We start from the raw sequence: 22,166 nt of genomic DNA, 5'->3' as shown, positions 1-22,166 counted from the left end.
TTATTTTTGAGGAAAAACGAAAAAAGATGCTGTGGTTTTTTTAAAGATGATAGGTTCACTGCCAACACCCTGATCGATGATGAATTGTCAAGTCGCCATTGACAAACAAAGTGCCTTCATGTAGTGACTTGAGAAAAAGCCACTAGCATAAGATTTAAGACTCTCTAATGCTAGGATCTTCAAAGGACATGGACCTTTCTATTTTTAGTAGTACGGTATTTTTAAAGTACTAGACCTTGCGAAGAAAAAACAACAATCCACACGGGAGTTAAAAGCAGTTGGGCTAAGATTCACAATTACTTGAGGTTGCAAAGGAAACCAACTCCAGCCCCTTTCATAGCCAGGCATGAATAGACCAAGTGGCAATGCAATGGGACTCCTTCCAAGCTTAGGAAATTAATGTCCATAACTTGACTAAACATGTTGACGACCTAGAATGCACCTCTACTCTGGGTTAAACCTGTGTTGTTATGCCTTGCTTTTTTCTATGAAAAGTTGCACTCAGCCATTCTTCTTGACAGTTAAACGAAATCATATTTTCTACGAAATGTCACCCTAGCGAATATCCGAAAATAGACGATTCAAAAAATCCCTTGTGTCAGTGCATGCCCATAGCATTTGATGATTGCACTGCAAACAATTTGGAGCTGCAATTTTTCGCTTTGCCAAAAACTCTCCTATCAGGAGCACTCTTGTGATGCATCTCCATAGAAAAACCTTCTGTTTTAAAGGCAATTTGCTTTGCTATATCTTTCTCAATTACCTTTCCACCAGCCTAAGGACTTGTTCATATGCCACACCTGATCCGCATGTCTCTTTACCTATGGCTGTGGAAGCAGTAATCTATATGCCCTTGCCAATGTCAGTCTACAAAGAGGAAACTCCGTAATATAACTTGGTCGTCGGTTGTTCTTTAGCAATTGATCATCTTGTCGTTGCCCAATTGATATATATGACATATCCCCATGTCCATCACACACACACACACACACACACACACACGCACGCACGCACGCACGCACGCACACACATGCACACAGAGTATCGAGGTTATCTTGAGAAATACAGAATTTAAGCTCATGAATACATATTACATTTTCAATGTATGCGTTGAGCTGTAAAATTGGCCGGGGTAGAGGGTTCAACTGTTTAGAGAGAGGAGTAGAAGTCAGTAGCAATCTGTCTTAACCACGTGGGATGTGATGCCCTCCATGCTATGTCTCTGTCCTATGATGTAGAAGAAGTGTTTATTGCATCTTCCACCAATCTGAGTTTAAAAGGCCTCTTTTGCATGCTGCTCTTGGCGCGCAAGAGTGAATTCATGGATCTGAGGTGTGCTTCTCCTTCTTGTCTGAAAGCGGTCAGTCTGCATGTGACAACCCTCTTTCGTAAAAGTAGTTCGTGTCTCCTGTCAGTTGCCACGGTCACAATCAATCATCATGAGTGTAGACAAGGCATATTATTTAGGCCTCCACCGCTTCAGAAACAATCATCATTGGAAGAGAGCATTATACGTATTATTGGCCAGGGACACATGTTCATGTTTTGGGGGAGCAGGCTGTAAGGATAGATGATTACTCTTCAGTTAGTCAATTGCTGCATGGAATACTTTCTCCACAAACGAGGGATGTGCTGCTGCCCTCCCTCTAGGTGGCCCACTGCTCCTGGTTGGCTATTTGGCCTGCTGTAACAGCTCAAACAGCACTGGGCACTGGTAACATCTGCTTGCCTGGCTGGCTGCCCTGATTTGACTGTTACAACACCATACTTGCCCTTCCTTAGGCATAAAATGTCTTACAATATCATGATTTTTTATTGGAATCCTGTTGAAGAGACCATTTGTCCACTTGTTCAATCTGATTACATCGATTCTTGAGAATGGTTTTGAGATTATCAACATGGATACCGCTTTAAATTAATTCTTATTCTTCACCTTACAGGAACTTGATTGCCTGAAAATCTTTAAGCTTTTACAGAGCTTAGTTGGGATCTTTTGTTGGCTCTTACTATGGTGCTTCATGTTGCAAGCTTGAATTGTGATTTGTTTGACAAATAAAAAATGTCAATTACTTGTCTTTCTTCTTTGTCATGGGCCATTTTTGGTCATGTCCAAATTTCATCACCTTTAATGTTTCCCTGAATCATGGTGTATTAGAGGCTATTTTTGCTTTAGTAGCTCTTGCTACATTTCTACAGGGCGTTCAATTGCATGATTTGTTGGTATGAACGAGATCAAATCTCTTGGGAAAAAAGGGAAGGCAAAGGCATCTATTGTAATCATCAATTATAATAGAGTTTAGCTTATTTCTGTGTGTTAATCAAATCTCATCGAAATAAAACGTGCTTTTGTTTTCTCTCCCTTTTCTTCACTGCTTTCATCTCTGTAAACCCTGATCCTAGAACTAGCACACTTCTTTTCTAACATGTGGTATTAGAGCTCCAGTTCATCCTGTCCTCTCTCCATTAGGTTAGACACCATGAAATTGTTTCCATCCGCATGTCTGTCTGGCAACAGCATCCCTCTGCAGGGCATACAGCTGGATACAGTCTTCTGGACATCGAGGTAATCCGTAACAGTAATGATACAATCCTCGGCAACCATGCCATCCAATGACAAACCAAAGATAGAGTGGTGACCTAAAGCCATGCCTTTAACGCCAACCCCAAAGTTAAAGCAAAAATCTAGAGCTTTCACTACCGTCTTGATTCATGAGCTGACACCATCTCCGAGGAAGTAGGAAGCTTTAGCGGACACTAAGGAACAAGAGGCATCACCGAGCCCATGTGTGGTAGCTCTACCCATTTTTATTATCATCGAGTCATCGATAGTGCCAAACCCCCAAGAGGATCGTGCACACACTTCCGTGGCATAGCCAAGAAACCCCAAGGCTCAAGGGGATCACCATGGTTCCACAACACTCCCATGCACCTCGTCTTATGCAACACCAAATCACCAATTGGAATTGGAAGACCAAGTGCACTACCCCACTAATAGGGAAGTTCATACATATCCAGGGTTACCTTGATCATGAGCATTTCTTAGTTGCACCGCTTAATGGATGTGATGTATTGCTGGGCAAGCCATGGCATCATAGGCTTGAGTCCCGCAAAGAGTACAAGACAAACATGATTTCTTTTATGCATAGAGGCCGCATGCATTTCATTGATGCTGGCAAGGAAGGAGATTCCATCCCACTTGTATCTCACATCCAGATTAATAAAGCAATGAAAAAGAGTCTTTCTGCGTACTTGGTTTTTATTCGTGATAGCATTGTACCAAGTTATCAAAATGTGGATGCTTTTGACTCATGATAGGCTGAATTTTCTTCATGCATTCAACGATTGTTTTACTGATGCATTGCTAGGTGAATTACCTCCCCAAAGGCCCGAGGATCATCGCATAGATCTTGTGCCAGGCAGTTCTCCACCTAACAAACCCGCATATCGTGTGAGTGCTGCACAACAAGAAGAGATCATGAAGCAGGTAAATGAGCTTTTAGAGAAAGGTTTGGTTCAGCCAAGTTCCTCACCTTATTGCTCTCCCGTGTGAGTGCTGCACAACAAGAAGAGATCATGAAGCAGGTAAATGAGCTTTTAGAGAAAGGTTTGGTTCAGCCAAGTTCCTCACCTTATTGCTCTCCCGTGTTTCTTGTTCAAAAGAAAGACGGGTCATTCCGCATGTGTGGATTATAGAGCTTTAAATAAGCTCACCATCAAGAATAGTTTTCCAATCCCTCGTATTGATGACATTTTGGATAAGCTTGATGGCTCGGCTTGTTTCAGCCGTCTTGATTTGAAGAGTGGTTATCACCAAATACGAGTGGTGCCACAAGATGTCCACAAAACTGTATTCAGAACAGCTTTTGGATTATATGAATTTTTGGTGATGCCTTTTGGTCTCACCAATGCTCCCGCCACATTTAATCCTATGATGGATAGGATATTCCGGACCCATCGCAAATTCACAGGTGTATTCTTTGATGACATCTTGGTTTTCTCCAAGAATGAGCAAGAACATAGAACTCATTTGGTCACAGTGTTCGAAGAGTTGCGGAAGCATAAACTTTTCATTAATGCCAAGAAAAGTGAGTTCTTTCTTTCAGAGATACATTATTTGGGTCACATTGTATTCAAGGATGGAGTAACAATGGATCCTGCAACGATAGAAACCATTCGGAATTGGCCAGAGTTGTAAAATGTACATCAAGTACGTAGTTTTCTGGGATTATGTTCTTATTATAGGCGTTTCATAAGGCAGCCACCCCTCTACACGATCTCACAAAGAAGAAAACTACTTTCAAATGGACTCCAAAAGAACAGGATGCCTTCTTGGCAGCTCAAGCATGCTATCATATGTGGACCCGTATTGATTGTTCCCGACTTACAAAGGTCATTCATAGTGGAATGTGATGCTTGTGGCGACTGTATAGGAGCTGTCCTAAATCAAGAAGAGCATGCAGTTGCATATGAGAGCCGTCGTTTGCATGATGTTGAGCTTCATATGGATATCTATGAGAAAGAGCTCTTGGCTGTAATTCATGCCTTAAAGATATGGAAACATTATCTTCTTGGGGCTGAATTTGTAGTCAAGACAGATCATCAAAGCTTGAGATACTTTCTATCTCAAACAAAGCTTTTAGAGAAGCAGATGAGAATGGCAAACTTTCTTTCCATGTTTCATTTTCAGATTGTGCATACTCCGAGAAAGAAAAATGTGGTGGCAGATGCATTATCCAAGAGGCCTTATGTGGCTGCAGTTTCAGTGGCCTCTCATCGAGACTTATCTGCTATGCGAGATTTGTATCATTTCGATGCCGATTTTTGCCATATATGGACTGATTTGATGGCTGGTCACTCACATGCCTCTTATGTCATCAAATAGGGTTACCTTATGAAGGATAACTGCTTATGTGTGGTGAAGGATATGCGTCCAAAGGTTATGGACGAATGTCACGCTCCACCTTATGCTGGTCATAGAGGTATCATGCTTACTACACGCATGATTGAGAGAGATTTCTTTTGGCCAAGCATGCGTAAAGACATTGAGGCATATGTACGTGCATGTATTACTTGCCAAAAAGTGAAATTTGACAGGCAAAAGCCTCCAGGTTTGCTTCAGCCATTACCTATTCCCTCGCAGCCATAGGAAAGTATTACTATGGATTTTATTATGGACTTGCCTAGATCCCAGCATGAGAAAGATGCTATTTGGACCATTGTGGACAGGTTTAGCAAGCAAGCTCATTTCTTGCCCGTCAAGAAAACCATTAAAGTTGATCATACGGTGAAGCTTTTTCTTGCTAATATTTTTAAACATCATGGTATGCCTAAATCCATTGTTGGGGATAGAGATCCCAGGACTACGAGCCTCTTCTGGAGGGCTTTATTTGATAACATGGGCACTAAACTTGAGTTTTCATCAGCTTATCATCCCCAAACGGATGGCCAAAGTGAAGCTGCAAATTCAGCCGTGTTGGATTTGTTGAAGTGTTATGTGGCAGATCAAAAGACTGCATGGGAGAAGTATCTTCCACTTGTTGAGTTTGCCTACAACAATACCATCCATGCCTCCACGGGAAAGGCCCCGTTTGAGATTATTTATGGCAGAGTGGTATTGCTACCCATCCTTCGTACAAAGGATGAGATTTTTGCAGCTGATGAGTATGTTCGTGACTTGGATGTAGCCTTTGCTCAGGTACGGACAGCCATTGCAAGGTCACAAGATAAGCATAAAATGGCTGCTGACAAGCATAGAAGGGGCATGCAAGTCAAAGAAGGTGATTGGGTTTTGCTGAAATTTGAGAAAGCTAGGCTTCGGAAGAGGCCAGGACGAGAAGGATCATATCCTAAGCTTTCTCCTCTCTATTATGGACCCTTCAAGGTGATTCAAAAGATCAATGAAGTGTCATACAGGCTTGCTTTACCTAGTCATTGGAAGATTCACAATGCATTTCACGTGAGTCTTTTCCGGAAATATGTCGGGCCAGATCCTGACGAGCCTGTCACACAGAAGATCCGCCAGAAATTGATGAGCTTGAGGAGATCCTCCAGCCAGAACAGATTATCTTTCACAAGGAGAGGAAGCTACCTGTAGGAAAGCTTTCCAGGAGATACCTTGTGAAGTTCAAGAATTATTTGCCCATTGATGCAAAGTGGGTAAACGAGGATTATTTTGTTGATTACCCACAGCTATTTTAGGCATATCTTGAGGCTTTTCAGTTGAGGACAACTCTTTAGAAGCCCGGGGGGATGTCACCAATTGGCCGACCATTTGGTCCATCTCCAGATTTGTGTCTCGTTCACTTGAGGCCAGGCCGGTGTCTCATGTGAAGGGGCCAGTATTTTTGCATAACATGGACGGGAGCCAGACTGGTGCCACTCGTGTGTTAGCAGGATGGTGTCGTATGGACGGAAGCTAGAGTGGTGCCACCCGTGTGTTAGCAGGATGGTGTCGTATGGACGGAAGCCAGACTGGTGCCACCCATGTATGACCTGGACTGTGTTCTATCCATGGGATTGTCACGCCATGGAAGAGCCGGTATTTGTGCCGTGTTTTACCTAATGGATTGTCACTCCATAGGGAGGCTCGTGCCTGGATCTGTCTTACCTATGGGACTGTCACTCCATAGGAAGAACGGGATTTATGTTTTCTGTCGTGCCATCATTGTGCCCGACAGAAATGTTTAGTACTTGTTCCATGAACGGGAGATATGTCCATGATACTGTTTGCACATGCATTCATGTTTTGATTGTTTGGAACTGTTTTCGCATGACTTGTATTCTTGTGTTTGCCTGTTTGACGTGCCACTTACTGAGCGGGGACGCCTGCCAGTGAGTCGTGAAGTTTGCTCTGTCTTCTGATGAGTTTTGTTACGTGTGAACAGGTGGTAAGTGTATTGCACTTGTTTATTTTATAGCATTCTTTTTAACCTTTGTTTTTTATAAGGTTGCAGGTTCACACTCATTAATGAGTAGGCATCCTCCCCAAATATTTCTTGGTGCCCTTGGTAGGGTGGGCATCCATGTTTGAGTCATGGTGGGAAAAGGAACCCCTCATGTGAGTGGGGGTGGGTGCATGGCTACCTACCCACCCCCCACCTTGGAACTGGCCGCCTCCATGTAAGCTAGGGGGGCCGGCCAGCTGTTGGATGTGTATCCCTCTCCAACGCTAACATATAGGCGACCGCTTCACCCACCTAGGGGATTCGACTAGGCGACCATTCCACCCGGCTATCCCCCTTGTAGACGGCTGTGCAGGCAACCTTTTCATCCTGCCCCTTGTAGACGGCTGTGCAGGCAACCTTTTCATGCTGTGCAGTCGGCTGTCTTTTTGCCCTGCAAGTGACCGTGTAGGACCTCACTTTTCTCTAGCCAGCAGAGGCGGCTGTGCCCAGACATGCCATTCTCTGGCCAGTAGGCGGCTGCGCCCAGACACGCTCCTCTTTGGCCAGCAGGCGGCTGCGCCCAGACACCACTCTCTGGCCAGTGGGCGGTTGCGCACAGACTTCGTTGCTTTTTGGCCAGCAGGCGGCTGCGCCCAATCACCACCTTCTCCACCTAGCAGGCGGCTGCGCACAGGATTCCTCTATCTCTTGCCAACAGGCGGCTGTGCCAAGGTGTCCTCCTCTAGCCCCTATGCAGCTGCACTTAGGCGCCTTTGATAATTGTTCTCCCACTAGCGAGCTACAGGCGACTCTCTCACTTACGGGCTGGCAGCAACAACAGTAGTAGAGACTTCTCCTTTCATACGTGGGTGCCTACTACTCCTGAAGGCCATATCCATTATTTTGCAAGGTAAGTGGATTGAGATTTAAGCAAAAGTCTTTGATATAAATCTTATAAGGGATACTCTTTGCTGCTAACACCTGTTCGGTGCCGGGTAGTCCAAGCTTCTGGAGATGGGTGCCGAGATCGGGAGAGCCAGGCGTTAGTACGGGAGCGCTTGTTTGTGCGTGGTCCTGGAACACGAGTGGGGCGCTCTCTGCGGATTCCAGTGAAGGCACAGGACCGTAGAGACTAGACTTCTTCAAGTGGATCGCTCTCCCTCGAACGTCTACTTTAAGTCTCTTGTTTGGTAACTGTATTCATCTCAGTTGTACGTGGACATCATCTGGTTCATTGAACCCATGGAGCATTGTATCTTTTAAATACTCCCAATAATATATCATATATTGAGGGGGGGTCAGTCCCAGTGCTGGTGTCCATTGATCAACATTTCATTTCATTTCAGTTTTCAGTTGTTATTGAGTTGTTCATTTATATTGTGAAATTTAAGTTATGCTATTACGTGTGTGGGTGTCCAACGGAGTCTATTCCCACTTGACGGGATCGGTTTCACCATCAAGAGGTATAACTCCAATCCAATAGCATGTAGCTATAGTGTGAAATGGTAGGTGAGTAGATGTGGACCTCTACACGAGAGACTATAGCCTAAGCCTCCAAGCCTCCTTTGAGTGTGCCCCATACCCCTATTATATAGGAGGGTCCTCAAGTGACTCTTGACTCTCCATTTTTCATGTGTGACCCTTGGATGCCTGACCCTAACCTTAACCCTTAAGGGTAGTCCTAACCCATGCTCCACTAGAGCTTGTTCCCATGCTCCCATGCTCACAAGCCTAATGTGGGTTAGCCTCCTAGTATATGCACACATAATGTGCATATAACATACTTCCCCTCTCTCAAAACATTGCACTCTTGCAATTTGAAGAACTGCACTGAACAATATCAACCGACTCCCAAGTCGAATCCTCTATTTCCCTATCTTTCCACCTAATTTTAACCTCAGGGATTAGTTAACTAGAAAGTTTCCTTTCCTTGAATTCAAGTACCTTATCAGGTTCATGTGGAACATAGGATAAATCTTCGACTTCAACGAGTTCTTGAGGAGTAACTGTGTTATCCTCTCCTCCCGGTTTTTCGTTCAATCTATTGAAAGACTGGATGAACTCTAACAATTGGAGGTAGTTTTAGTTCATACGCAATTGTGCCAATCCGATGTATAAATCGAAAATGGACCACAATATCTAGGAGATAAATTTGAGCATTTTCCTTTTGACAAAGTCTGAGAATCTTTAGGAACATTAAAAAAAAAAACAACGCTCTTGGTTTAAAAGACCGAGATGAGCGTCTCCTATTAGTATAAAATCGTACTCTATCCTGAGCACTCCTGATAGAATCCCGAGCTTCGGTCAGCATTTCTTGCATATCTCGCAAGAAATTCCTCGATACATCAAGCTCGATGTCCTTAAGACCGACATCATTAGGTGCCTTGGGTTAATACCCATACATAAGCATGCACGGATTAAAACCAATAGTCGTATATTTAAAACTGTTATAGGCGAATTCCATCATTGGAAGTATTTTTTCCAATTTGATGATTTTCTAGAGACATATGCACGAAGCATATACTTTATAATCTGATTCATACACTCTGTTTGCCCATCAGACTACTGCGGATGATCAGAGCAGTTCACATTCACAGTAACTTCCTCGTTGTAAACCATTCGGAATAAAGTAGGAAAACATGGCATTATAACCGCAGAAACTAGGGATTCATCGGCGCCCCGACATACCCACATCTGCATATGGAATAATCGACATCTTGAGTTACCCATATCAACATAGAGAGTCATCAATGTCTCAATGAGTCACATATGTCCATCTGTTAACCTATTAGGTTGATTGTATAAATCACTTAAAGTACGGAACTAGAGAAAGAAATGCCAACAAAGGAAGAATCCAAATTTCCTTATCCAAATATAACAAGATAAACTTGTTTGAACTCTAAAGAAAAGAGATTTCAACAAGTGAATATGCTGACGAGATTACCCTCATCAAAACATGCAGGCTATAGATAAAAGAAGTTTATCTAGAGAATGCCCACACTATAACTTCTAGTGAATTTAGAAAATGAGATTCTCTTTGAGTGTTGAGGTCAACATGCTAAGTGATGTAAGCAAAGCAACAATTTTGAGCTCAAATTATCCCATAACATAATATATGTGAGGGATCACTAGCGTCCCATACCACCATGATACCACCCATACATACCTTAACAATTTGAAACTCCCTAGTATGTCGTCTAGGAAAATATGAATAAAATCCTTTATAAAAGGAATAAGATGGTCTTATCCAGACTTTCACATACTAAAACCTGTCTCTATATACCTGAGACTACATCAAGGAATAACTCTTTCTGAGTACATCATTAGAAAAGAAATTGAATTATTGGCGCCTTTCTAATGATAACTACCCAATAAACAATAAAGTTAGGGTAGAAAAATAACTCACCTAGATACATAAGCAACTAGGTATTCAAGTTGGAATATGTACAAAAGTACAAGCAATATACTCTAAAATTAAGTACAAAAAACGAAGGTAAATGCTACCTTCAAAGCACATGATATTATCCAAAAGACCAAAAGATCCTTATAAAACCATGGATAAAAGCATAGAAGCTCCTCTAATCCATGAAAACCATAGTTGATCATAAAAATCAATGCATACCATCTAAAAAGCTGAAATGGCTTACCGTGATGAGTGGCTGGGGTTTGGATTACACCAAATTGTTTATTCGGAGGCCAACTCATCAATCCGGAGTATATGAACGTGTTATTGTTCAAGCAAAAACTCCAAAGTAAGCAAGTGAAACACATGTGTGTAGCACTCAATAAAAAACCCCTAGACATATGTGATCTAGGCAGAATCTGATGAGTCCAAATAAAACTTGGAAAACATCCAATAAAATCCACCAAAACAAATCGATCAACTTATCCATGATAGAATTTGTCTTAGGCTAAAGAAATTAAGCACAGACCACACTTAAATAAGTGCAAAATAAATTATCATGGAAAAGTGTTAAAGGTGAAACACATTTTGAACGCAAATTATAGCCATCAAAAGAAATTAAGGAACACGTCCAAAAAGAATGGCTAAACAATGGTAAAAAATCATGAAAACATCGTTTAGAATTAATTCAAACAGAAATATCCATTAATACGAGGTATAATCGTATTAATAATATGCGAATAACCCGCATCTATCTAATGTCAGTACGTGAAAACGTACTTCAACATCAAATAACTCTCGAAAATATTAAATTCTCAAAAAAAAGAATTATCATGATTTTTTTCTAATTTTCTAGGACCTCAAAATATGATAATTTTGAATTCCACCAAACCTATCTTATGGCATTTCAAACCTATATTTTTTCAGAAAATTTTTAGTAATTTAATTTGCCAAAATACCATTGATATTTTAAAAATATCAAATTTTAGGATTTCTAAAAATAATTTCTAGAATATTCTTAATTTTTCTTGAGAATCTCATCGTTCACAAAATTTCCAATTCCGTCCGACAATTCTCAAATCCAATGAAAATTTTTAATTTTAATGGACTTTTTTAATTTTTTGGATAAAAAAATATACTTTTAAAGAAATTTGAATGGTCACGGGCGCCCGAATGAACACACCACATGCCAAACACCAACCCGACATTTTTTCAAAATTTAAAATAACCTTTGTTTAAATTTTTACTAATTTTTAAGATTTTTTTGAAATTTTTAATTAATCCCGAACGCATTTAGAATACGAACGGTAAAAAAATTTCAGAATTCCAATGGTTTTTTCGGAATATGAAAAGCCAAAAGTTTCGAGAAAATGAAAAGACAAAAAAAATCGGAATGTGAAAGGTCAAAAGTTTCCGGAATACGGAAGGTCAAAAGTTTTTCCGGAATTCGGAAAGCCAAAAGGTTTCGGAAAAATGGAAAGCCAAAGGTTTTCCGGAAGATGAAAAGCCAAAAAGTTTCAAGAAGATTTTTTCAAAAAATTTTCAGAGAATTTTTATCTCAAATTTCACATTTTTGGCTTTTTTTCTAAGCTTTTTTTTAAAAAAATTTCAAAAGCATTTTTTTAATAATAAAAAGCTCATTAAAAAAAAGCTTAATTAAGCTTTTGGTGGTTTTGATTTTTTTGGGGGGGAAGATCCCTCATCCCCGCCTGTGCGAAAAAAAAGGGGAGAGAGGAAGAGAGTTCTCTCTCCTCTCCTTCTTCATTCCACATACTTTTCCTCCTCTCCCCTCTCTCCTTTGTTAATCAGGGAGATTAACTTTAATCTATGGATTAAAGTTTTTAATTAAACATTACTTAATCATAATTAACATTAATTATGATTAATGTTTTAAAAAAATCATTTTTAAGAGAAATTCTCACGAGAAAAAGAAGGAAAAAATTACTTAAAAAAAAATCAACAACAATTAACTAGAGATTGCTTTGATATCACTGTTAAAACCCTAAGATCTCTCTAGATAATTGTTATGCATAAGCATGCATAAATCAGGCATAAACTCAACCACCCGACCACCCCGAGCCCAAGGAATGCACACATGAATTATAAATGAAATACATCATACCTCTACCTTGATGTCCCATACCATCAAGAGGTATAACTCCAATCCAATAGTATGTAGCTATAGTGTGAAATGGTAGGTGAGTAGATATGGACCTCTACACAAGAGACCATAGTCTCAGTCTCCAAGCCCTCAAGCCTTCAAGCCTCCTTTGAGTGTGCCCCATACCCCTATTATATAGGAGGGTCTTTAAGTGACTCTTGACTCTCCATTTCCCATGTGTGATCCTTGGATGTCTGACCCTAACCTTAACCCTTAAGGTTAGTCCTAACCCATGCTCCACTAGAGCTTATTCCCATGCTCCCATGCTCACAAGCCTTATGTGGGTTAGCCTCCTACACACATAATGTGCATATAACACCCTCCCATCCAGCCTGCGCATCTCCCGTTTCCGCCTGCAACCTCCTCCTTCCCTCACATTGCCTTCCCTTCCCCCTCCTCTCCCCCCCACTGGTTGCTCCATCTGCACCTCCTCGGTGTCTCACTCCTTGCTCTCACCATAACCCCTCCCTCCCCCTCCTCGCTTTCCTCCTCCGTAGCCTTTCCACTTACCTCCGGCTTCTTCGCTCCTTCCGTCTTCTCCTGGTAGCGTTCCCAATTCTTGGGCATTTTCTATTCAGCAAGTCTCGGCCTATTTTGGTCTTCACCCTTAGAACGACTTCGTGGCAGCTGCTCCGTCGTCCGCGATCGAGGAAGCCGTTACTTGCTTATCTTTCTCTGAAGCGGACCTTCAACTCCTTGCTCATACGATTGTTGCATCATTAGAGGCCTCCACTTTGGTATGCAAGATTGTCGATAGTTGCCCTGTGCGTGGAGAACTCATAGATCTTTTGCAGGCTAGCCTCCTTGGTGGGCATGCAAAGATCAGACATTAATCCTTTGGGGCGTGGCTACTACTAGATAGAGCTCGATTCGCTAGTGGTATTAGATTGAGAGTGGCAGACCGTTGGTTGGTGCCAGGGCCGTTAGCCGACTACTAGAACTGAGTGTCGCCTGCTGTGCACGCTAGGCTGGTAGAGTACAGGAGGCTTTGGTTCTGTCAGAGAACTGTTTCGAGCATTTATCGCTCGCAGCACCCACCCGTTGTTGATGGGTCCCCTCCAGTCACTGCGAGGGTCCCTCCGGCCCCTTCGTTTTGGCGGTCGATACTGCGTTGAGACTCCTACGGTTCTCAGTTTCCAGTAAGGCTAGCATGTCCCACTAAACCCCCGATGAGCCCCTCCTAGCACGCTCTCTCTCCGATGGATCTCTCCCATCCGCTCCCATCTCCCTCTTCTCCGCCTTCCGAACCTCCCCCCTCCCCTAGCAGTTCCCCATGACCCACCCTCTTCCTTTGACAGGAGGAGTTCATATTTCTGTGAGCGAGCACCTCTTGCTGGCAGTGACAGGCTTAGGTGTCATAGTCTCTGGGCGAGCACAGTGGGTTACCATTATGATTGGAGAGGACTGCGTGGCCTTCCTCAATGTTTATGCCCCGAATGCCGCAGCAGGTAAAACCAACTTCTTGAGAATAGTCCATCAGGCCCTTCCTGAGGCTGACTTTTGGTGCATGGGTGGAGACTTTAACATGATTGAGTCAGCAAAGGACAGACTCGGAGGAGGCACGACTTTACTCTCAAGCGCAGAGTACTCTGCATGGGAGGAGTTGATCCTGGCACTCAAGGGATAGGACCCTTGGCATCTCCTAGAGTTTGGGCGCAGCCAGGGAGCCTATGCTTCTCGCGGTCTGATAGGAGTAGTAGCGGCCCCAACCTCTCTCGACTTGACATGTTTTATGTGGATGAGTGGGCTTGCGGTCACGGGGGCATGCTCGGCATGTTGGCGGGCACCACTTTCTTATATCATTCTCCGGTTATTCTGTCCTCAGGAGGTAGGGCAGGCATGCGAGCACAAGGATTCCAGACAGCCTCATACAGGACCCCGAGATTTGCAGCAGGATAGAGCAGATATGGGCGGGACTCGATTTTATTTCAGGCTCTGTCGTGGGCACCTTGGATGTGGGCCTTGGTGAGGTCAACAGATTTTTGCAAGAGGCAACACATAATAGATTGGAGGGATTTTGTGAGCAGGAGAGGATCTTGAGGAGGGGTCTTTCTTCTCTCCAGTGGCTTCAGGAGAGTTCCCCCATAGTCGGTGGATTGGGAGTCAGCTTGCTGCCACCCGTACAGAGATCAGATCCATTGAGGAGAGGAGGGTGGAGTACGGGTACCATGCTAGAGCTTCCTTTTAGACCCAAGAAGGCGATAGAGTCACCCGGGACTTCTTTGAGATAGCAGGCCCCCATAGGCGAAGAGATGGTATTCGCAAGTTGGTTGGCCGAGATGAAGCTATTGTTTGTGACCCCCACCATATGAGAGCCATCGCGATTGATTTTTTTTTGGGCTCTCCTTACGGGTGCCCCATTATCCCCACAGGTGATAGATGCACGCGAAAGGGTCTGGCGGCACACAAGAGAGGTGGTTCCCCTTGCTCTACGGTCCTTCTTATTGACTCCCTTCATAGCAGAGGACCTGGCGGAAACATTAACGGCTCTCCCTAGGGGAAAATGCCCGAGCACGGATGGGCTTCTAGTTTCCTTCTTTCTTCGCCACTTCGATCTCATGGAAGGAGGCCTTCGAGCAGCCTTAATTATGATCATAGGGGCCATGCCAGAGAGGCTTTCAGATGGTTTGATACACTTGATTCCTAAGGAGGGTGGTAGCAGATTGGAGATCCATCACTCTTCTTGGTACCGCCTACAAGATCTTGGCCAAGGCCATCAGCCAAGGACTCTAGCCTTTCCTTCTTGACTTGATCCATGACACTCAGACAAGTTTTGTTCAGGATCGGAGCATTTTGGACATCATCTTCACCTTCTGCAAGGCGATAGCTTTGGCCAGGATGCAGTAGCACGACCTCATAGTGCCACTCCTAGACTTTGAGAAAGCTTATGATAGGATTGAATGGAGCTTTGTGGAGGGCACGATGCACTGGATGGGGTTCCCAGTGGAGTGGAGTGGATCCGTGGTGTTTCAGGACTTTACTCAGCCTCTCATAGTCTGGTTCTCATCTAGGGAGCCCAAGGTGACAGATTCCCCCTTTCCCACTCGGTCCGGCAGTTCTGTCCACTGGCACCTTACCTTTTCCTATTCGTCGCTGAGGCCATGACCAGTTTTCTGTCAGCTCAAAAGACGAGGCTCCAAGGATTGCGTCTCCCCCTCCGGCATCTTGAGATATTTATTGCAAGGTGATTACACGGCTTTATAACCTTAGAACCTAATGCCCTTAGCCCCATGATATTTTGGTGTTTATTTCAATAAGTGGTTATAAACCTAGTGCTTTTGGAATCGAAGTGTCTATGTGGTGCATACACATGTGGATGTGGTGTGAATTCAATCTATGTTCGATACATCATTTCTATGTGTTCGTATAATAAATATTGGATAGTCATGATTCTCTGTATGTCCATGAGAACCATGGATGGTGTAATGACGTTATCATGAAAATGTCATGAGTAGACTTGACTCCATGTGTATATATGTAACATATACATCATGTGATCATAGAGCAACATGAGCATTGCATTGTCGTATGGGAATTTGAGGGTCCAATGTTTTTTAACTGGGTACCTTTATGCATTGGTGTATGGTTTCCAGTTTCATTCTTTCTGCTTATGCTATCATTTGCAATATCCAATTCTTTAGTGATCTGGAGTCACAAGGGGTATCAGAGCGGGTTGTGTAGTTAGGATTTTAAGGTGTTTAAGACAGGACTTGGGAGTTAGATTGGGGTAAGGATTACTGTTAAAAGAAGGGTCAACCTGGGGTAGACATAAACAAAGAAGTGGATTAGGAGATGAAAGTCATAATGTGGAAGAAGAAGACCAACGCAGGGGGGGTGGGCATGAACCAGAGTTGCCTAATCTGACTCAGAAGAAGAAGATTCCAAGAGAGAGAAGACCCAGCTGATGCAGCACTCAAGCAGGTTTTAAGGAGAGCAAGTTTATCAGAGTTCGATGGTGTTGGGAAGATCGGTGAGGAGAAAAGGATAGTGACCACAAGAAAACCAGAGGCAGGACCCATAACTTGGAAGGAATTCAAGGGGTGTGCGGAGAAAAGATACCTCCCACTGGAATTTAAAATGCAGAAGAAGATGGAATTCCTTAAACTCAAACAAGAAGGGGAAACCGTGGAAGTTGGAACAATACACAGACCAATTCTTGGAGTCGCAGAAGTACACTCCAGAATTTGATGACCACGTCTCACAAATAAGTCTATTGAGAATTTGGATGAGAATATCCTATTCCCAGTCAGGGGGAGTACCATCTTAGATTTTCAGGATGCTGTGCAGAAGGACGAGAACTTTGAACAAATGATAGACTATCAAAAGAAGAGGCAAAATAAGAAGTTTTTTTACATTTATGTAACTCTTTTCCCTAGGTGAAAATTAAATGCCAAGAGATAATTTTCTGCAATAAAATTCTGATTTTAGTTCAACATATTCCCTTTCCTTACACAAGGGTAGCATTAAAACCTGGAGTGAATAGGCTATGGTGATATTTCACTAATACTAGGTACGTATCTTGATATTGTTTGCAGGAATTATCGAATGGAAGCGTTCTGAAGGTGTTAGAATCAGCAGCAGAACAATCATATAAAAGAAAACTTTATGACTTACAAGAACACTATGAACATAGAGAAACGATACTGCACCAAGAGGTACATCCAATATATGTTTGAGGGTCATTCAGCTTTTTTTATGTAATTGTTATAAGCATCTACATAAACTTCTATTTGTCTAAGCAAGAAAGAGGGAGACCCACCTTAAAATCAAAAGTTGCAAGACCATCTTATGAGTAATTACGCACTTATGGAACTTTTTAATCAAGATTGAAGTGAAGGGCTGCCCACTTAAGACCAATACATGGACTCATGAACTCTCTTGTTAACCTTGGGGTGGCAAAAAGACTTAGCTACCAAAGATTGATACTTGAGAGAGAGAGAGAGAGAGAGAGAGAGAGAGAGAGATTTTGTAGGGAAGGCGAATTTGTATCTGAATTGGCAATAAGTTACTGTGAAACAGATTACTGCTTTGCAATGTGAGTTAGCAGATGTTAGAGAATTAGAGAGGCAAGGAGGTTCAAGCACCAGCTTGATACGGCAGTCATCTTGGTCAACTTCTGAGGAGCCAAACCTCCGAAAGATGGTTATTGATACCCTTAGAGAGAGTATTCAACGCATGCAAAGCTTGATGACTGTCCTTGGGCAGGAGAAGGAAAGAAACAGGCAGCTTCAGTCTCGGCTTCAGCAGTATAAGGAGAAAATGCAAGCATTGGATACGAATAGAGGCAGTTCTACAGCAAGGCATTCTTTTTCTAATCAATCAAACAACATGGGAGCGGCTAGTCAAGATGTGCAATCATCTTTTCAAAGACCGGATATTGTGTTTGATGGAAACCTGACACATGCTGTTTGTATGCCCCTCAAAAGCTATACACCCAGGCACAGTCAAGAACGATCATGAACGGTCACTTTCTGGGCTTGAAGCTCACCAAAAACTTTAAAGTGACTGAGTTTGAAGGGGAGAGTATTCCTGGACAAGTTTGCGGCTTTTGAAAGTTTCAGAAAGTTTCTAGTATTGTGGTCGAGAGCCAAAAGAGAGCAAAAAAAAGTTTCATCTGATACCATGGAAATCTCCTGACAAAAAATTGAGGGGAAAAGGTGTATTTGTACCATGTCCTGATAACCTTTGAAATTCAGAAGATTGTGATCCAGCAAGGTCTACATAATACAAAAAGTGGATTGCATTAGATGGCATCATGTTGATATGTGATTTTATGAGATGGCTTCTCAGCAAACATTTGCTATTTGCCACAGGAAATGTTTGCCACATGATTATATATTGATTTACTTGTTGTATCCGTTGTGCACATGTGCATTTTTTTGCATATGCTGCTGCCAAAGTACATTCACAAGGACCAGTGTGCCCTAGAAGCGCTCTCTCTCTCTCTCTCATGCATGATGGATAATGGCATACTTTTGCTAAAGTTTTATATCTAGGAGGGTAGCAAATTGACAATTTTGAAGTCTTGGTTCTATTGGTCTTCGTATGGCTACCCTAGATTTATTGGCAAAGTTTTTTGTTATGCTAGATAAGCCTTTACAGGAGCCCTCTTTTCTAGAACTTGTGTCAAGCGTCTTTGCGACTTAGCTATAGCAGGGTTGCACACTGCCTTTCCAACAAAATCCAGCCCAAACAGAATCAACGGGGATCACCAGTACAAGATACATTCTGATTCTTGCCAAAATTTCATTGCTTTGAAGATTTGAGCAGTGCTCTTGTGTAGGCCATATGAGCTGCATGAGTTTGCAAATCTATCAGACTGCTATAGGGGCTGCAACCGGTTTAGGGCAAGTCATTCTATCATATGATGAGAATCCATCAGCCACTTCTGAGAATCAGCTAAGGAGGCTGTATTACTGGAGATACGAGATCCTCAATTGGATTTGCATCACAGGCTACTTGAGGCCATGTCGCAACAATAGAATGAGAGGTAGACATAGTGGAAGCTCTAGTGAAATGAAGAGGATTACCAATATGGTGTGTTGGTCTCTAATCTTTGAGCGCAAAGGGGTAGATATGATTTCAATAGGTACACATGTTTGTTAAATTTTCAAGGTCACATTTCATACTATGTGTTGAAAACATGTGTTGGAACACAAACATGCAAGTACTGCCTACCTGAAGAAGATGGTGAAGCAGAAAAGCCTAACTAGGAAAAGTTAAAGGGGAAGAAGACTGCTGGAGAAGGGCGGTAGCTTGAGCAAACCTGCCGAGAAGAATCTGCAGCAGCTGCCCACTCACCATAGCCACTTTTTGGGCCTAGGCACCAAGAAAATGAAAAAGAAGGGTAAAGCTGAGAGGAGAAGCAAGACAGCTGCTGCCATCATCCCTCAACAACACTTCCTGGTATAGCAGTGGAAACCACAGCAACAAAGAAAGAAGCATTATCAACGAAAGCAGCAAAGGAAAGAAAAGAAAAAGATGCAAAAACTTTCCCTCAAGGTAAAAAATTACAAAGTTGCTCAAATTTTCTAATCAAATAGCTAACCTTTATAAATAATAGACAGAAACGTTTTTTCAAGCTGATTCTAATTACTTACACTTGGAAGTTTTAAAAGCCTTGCTTGAAACCTTAGGAAGAACTAAGGTTTTTTTTTGCGTTGATTTTCAAGAACCCTCTCTCTCTCTCTCTCTCTCTCTCTTGCCATGCTGCCTGTATATCTGCCTGCAACCTGAGACTGTGCAGATCCTCTTCGCGTTGCTCTGGGCCATGTTGGTTCTTTGCAAATGTCAAATACATCTCTCTCTCTCTCTCGCTAAGCCACTAAGCCCATGCACAAGTAAAGAGACGCGCCTTCCGTCGTCATACTCAATGACACTATAGAACAGATTGTACTCTCTCTCTCTCTCTCTCTCTCTCTCTCTCCAGTTTGACCACCGCCCTCTATTCTCTGCGCCGCCCCCGCTGTTTGTTATGTGCGTCGGCCATTGCTCCCGTTTCGCCCTCTGCTTTGTGCGCCCACCACCGCCCTCTGCTCTGTGCACCTGCCACCGCCTTTTGCTCTGTGCACCAGCCATTGCCCCCGTTTCACCCTCTGCTCTGTGCGCCCGCCGCCACCTTGCTCCTCTTTGTGTGCCACCCTGTGCTCACGTTTCAGTTGTGTGCCCGTTGCCCTGCCCCTGTTTTGCCTTGTGCTGAGTAATGTAGAATGTCCCTATCTTGGTTGAACCCTCAGCTAGAAGCCACTCCCGGCCTTACCCCATCGCGCATCGGGCTGGCTCCCATCTTCTACCGTGTCCTTGACCACAGCTTGAGTTGGGTCATTGTGACAATGGTGCTCCCTCTTGAAGACAGAGTAAACAAGATCAAAGAACATGCTCAGAAGGCCCTTTCAGACCAAAAGAAACTGATACATAGGACATTGAACCAGCATCAAAAGGAGATTCATGCTGTCAGGACTGAGATTCAGGGCAAAGAGGTAATGTACAAACAACTGCATGATGCTGAGATGCGACAAGAGATGGAATCCTGGAAGGACGCATGCCTGGCTGCATGCATGGAGAAATGTATGGAATTGTGCACAAGCATGACAAAGAGGGAGGAGAAATAGCTACACAAGAAGCCCTTGCTCTCTAGATTGCCCAGTTGCGAGACGTCAATGCCAAACTTGAGGCGAACTAGAGAAGGCTAAGAAGGCAATCACAGCAGAGATTCAAGAGGCCAAATCAGGATTCCGGGAGGAGCATGCAGGCCTCCGAAAAGACATGGAAGCAACCAAAGAAGAGGTTGGAGGAACCTCCAAATGGATTGAGGTTGTGAAAAAGCCAAAAACAATCCACACCCCGAATGCCACATCCATCATGACGGCCAGACTCGAGGAAGAGAAGCGTTGCCAATCTAGGGCTCTACATGTGCGAGTAACAGGCTTGCAAGTGGGCAAATCACCAAAAGAGGCCGGTGAGGCTTTATGTAGACAGATGGGCCTCACTGACATCCCTTTTGTAGATGCTTGGTGAGACGGGAAGGACTTGACGAGGGAGAGGCCTCTCCTCCTCAAGTTCAAAGATACGGAGTCCCATTTGGCTTTCTTGAAGAAGAGGGCCACCCTCCAAACCACCAAAATATACCTTGGAGATGACCTCACCCCCCTACAAGTGGAACATAGGAAAGCTGGGTTATGGAAGCCCGCAAGGCAGGAAAATGGGTTGTTTATCGTGATGACCGAGTCATCATCACGGATAAACGCCCCACATGACGGTCTGAGGCTATGAGACCATAGATGCATTGAGGATGGGAGTATGGAATTGCAATGGAACTCTATGGTCAGACACAGGAGGCTTCACAGAGACTTACACAGATAAGGATAGTATCTTCTACAAAGAAACACATCAAAGTCCTAAGAGAGGGCTACCCAAAGTGGAGGGTTATACATGGGAATCAGCTTTCAGAGGACAAACACGCACCACTGGGGGGCATTAGGACCTCAATGGAAGGCTTCTTGGGCCCTTTTATTTGGCAGTTTAAGGAGTCAAACCTTTTCTCTTAAGAAGAAACGTTTTCTAATTAGAAGCTTCAAAACGGCTACTTTATTCGAATTTGAATTTTGGGGGGAAAATGGAATTTAAAATCTAGCGGACAAAACCATATCATGTAACATATCTATGGAAAGCTCTTGATGCGTAGATCACGAATCTATAATCTCCGCTCAAATCGGAGCTTGTATGTAGAAGTTATGGAGGTCCGAAAATTGTAAAATTGTCTCCCTCCCTTTTTGGGGGAAAAAGTGCACTCTTTGACCACTCTTACACCTCTCTTACAAACCCAACATTTCAGTCCACATGGCAACCCCCCATTTGGCTATTCCTTAATCACCTTGATTAGGCTTGGGCAAATTAAAGGGCCCAAGAAGACCCCATTCACTTCCTAATGGTGCGTGGCTCGAGAGGAGCGACATGCTTGTTTCGCCCTCATTTTAGAGGTACGCTCACAATGGTTAGACACGATGAGGAGGCTCATTTTATGTGGATGCGATTAACCAGGCTTGGCTTGAGAGTGATGCATATTGAAGTATGCTACTTCCCACCATAGAAATTAGAGTATGCATGTAGGTTGACAGAGAAGGGGGAGACTCTCTATGCGCCATTATTTGTAGACATTGCAGAGTTCTCCCAGCAAGGAGAGGTCCTCCTAGTAGGAGACTTTAATGCACGGACATAA

The 22,166-nt window shown here is 43.2% G+C and overlaps 1 protein-coding gene across 2 annotated transcripts in view; it reads left to right on the top strand.

Annotated features, from left to right (window-relative positions):
- The window catches only part of LOC147634457 (uncharacterized), a 19,412-nt gene extending 1,034 nt beyond the window's left edge, over positions 1-18,378 (top strand). Inside the window, exons 3-4 of one of the 2 annotated variants that reach the window (XM_086803528.1) lie at positions 16,984-17,103; positions 17,468-18,378. In XM_086803528.1, the coding sequence (XP_086659654.1) occupies positions 16,984-17,103; positions 17,468-17,908 (561 nt within the window). In that variant the 3' untranslated portion in view covers positions 17,909-18,378. The remainder of the gene's footprint in view (positions 1-16,983; positions 17,104-17,467) is intronic. The other variant, XM_086803529.1, reaches the window with a different exon arrangement.
- The last annotated feature ends 3,788 nt before the right edge of the window (positions 18,379-22,166 follow it).

Source organism: Cibotium barometz, chromosome 10, assembly GCF_041138505.1.
Source record: "Cibotium barometz isolate CiBa-2024 chromosome 10, ASM4113850v1, whole genome shotgun sequence".
NCBI classification, from domain to species: Eukaryota; Viridiplantae; Streptophyta; class Polypodiopsida; order Cyatheales; family Cibotiaceae; genus Cibotium; species Cibotium barometz.
Note: the sequence above shows the minus strand (reverse complement) of the source record. Positions and strands in the feature narration are given on the sequence as shown.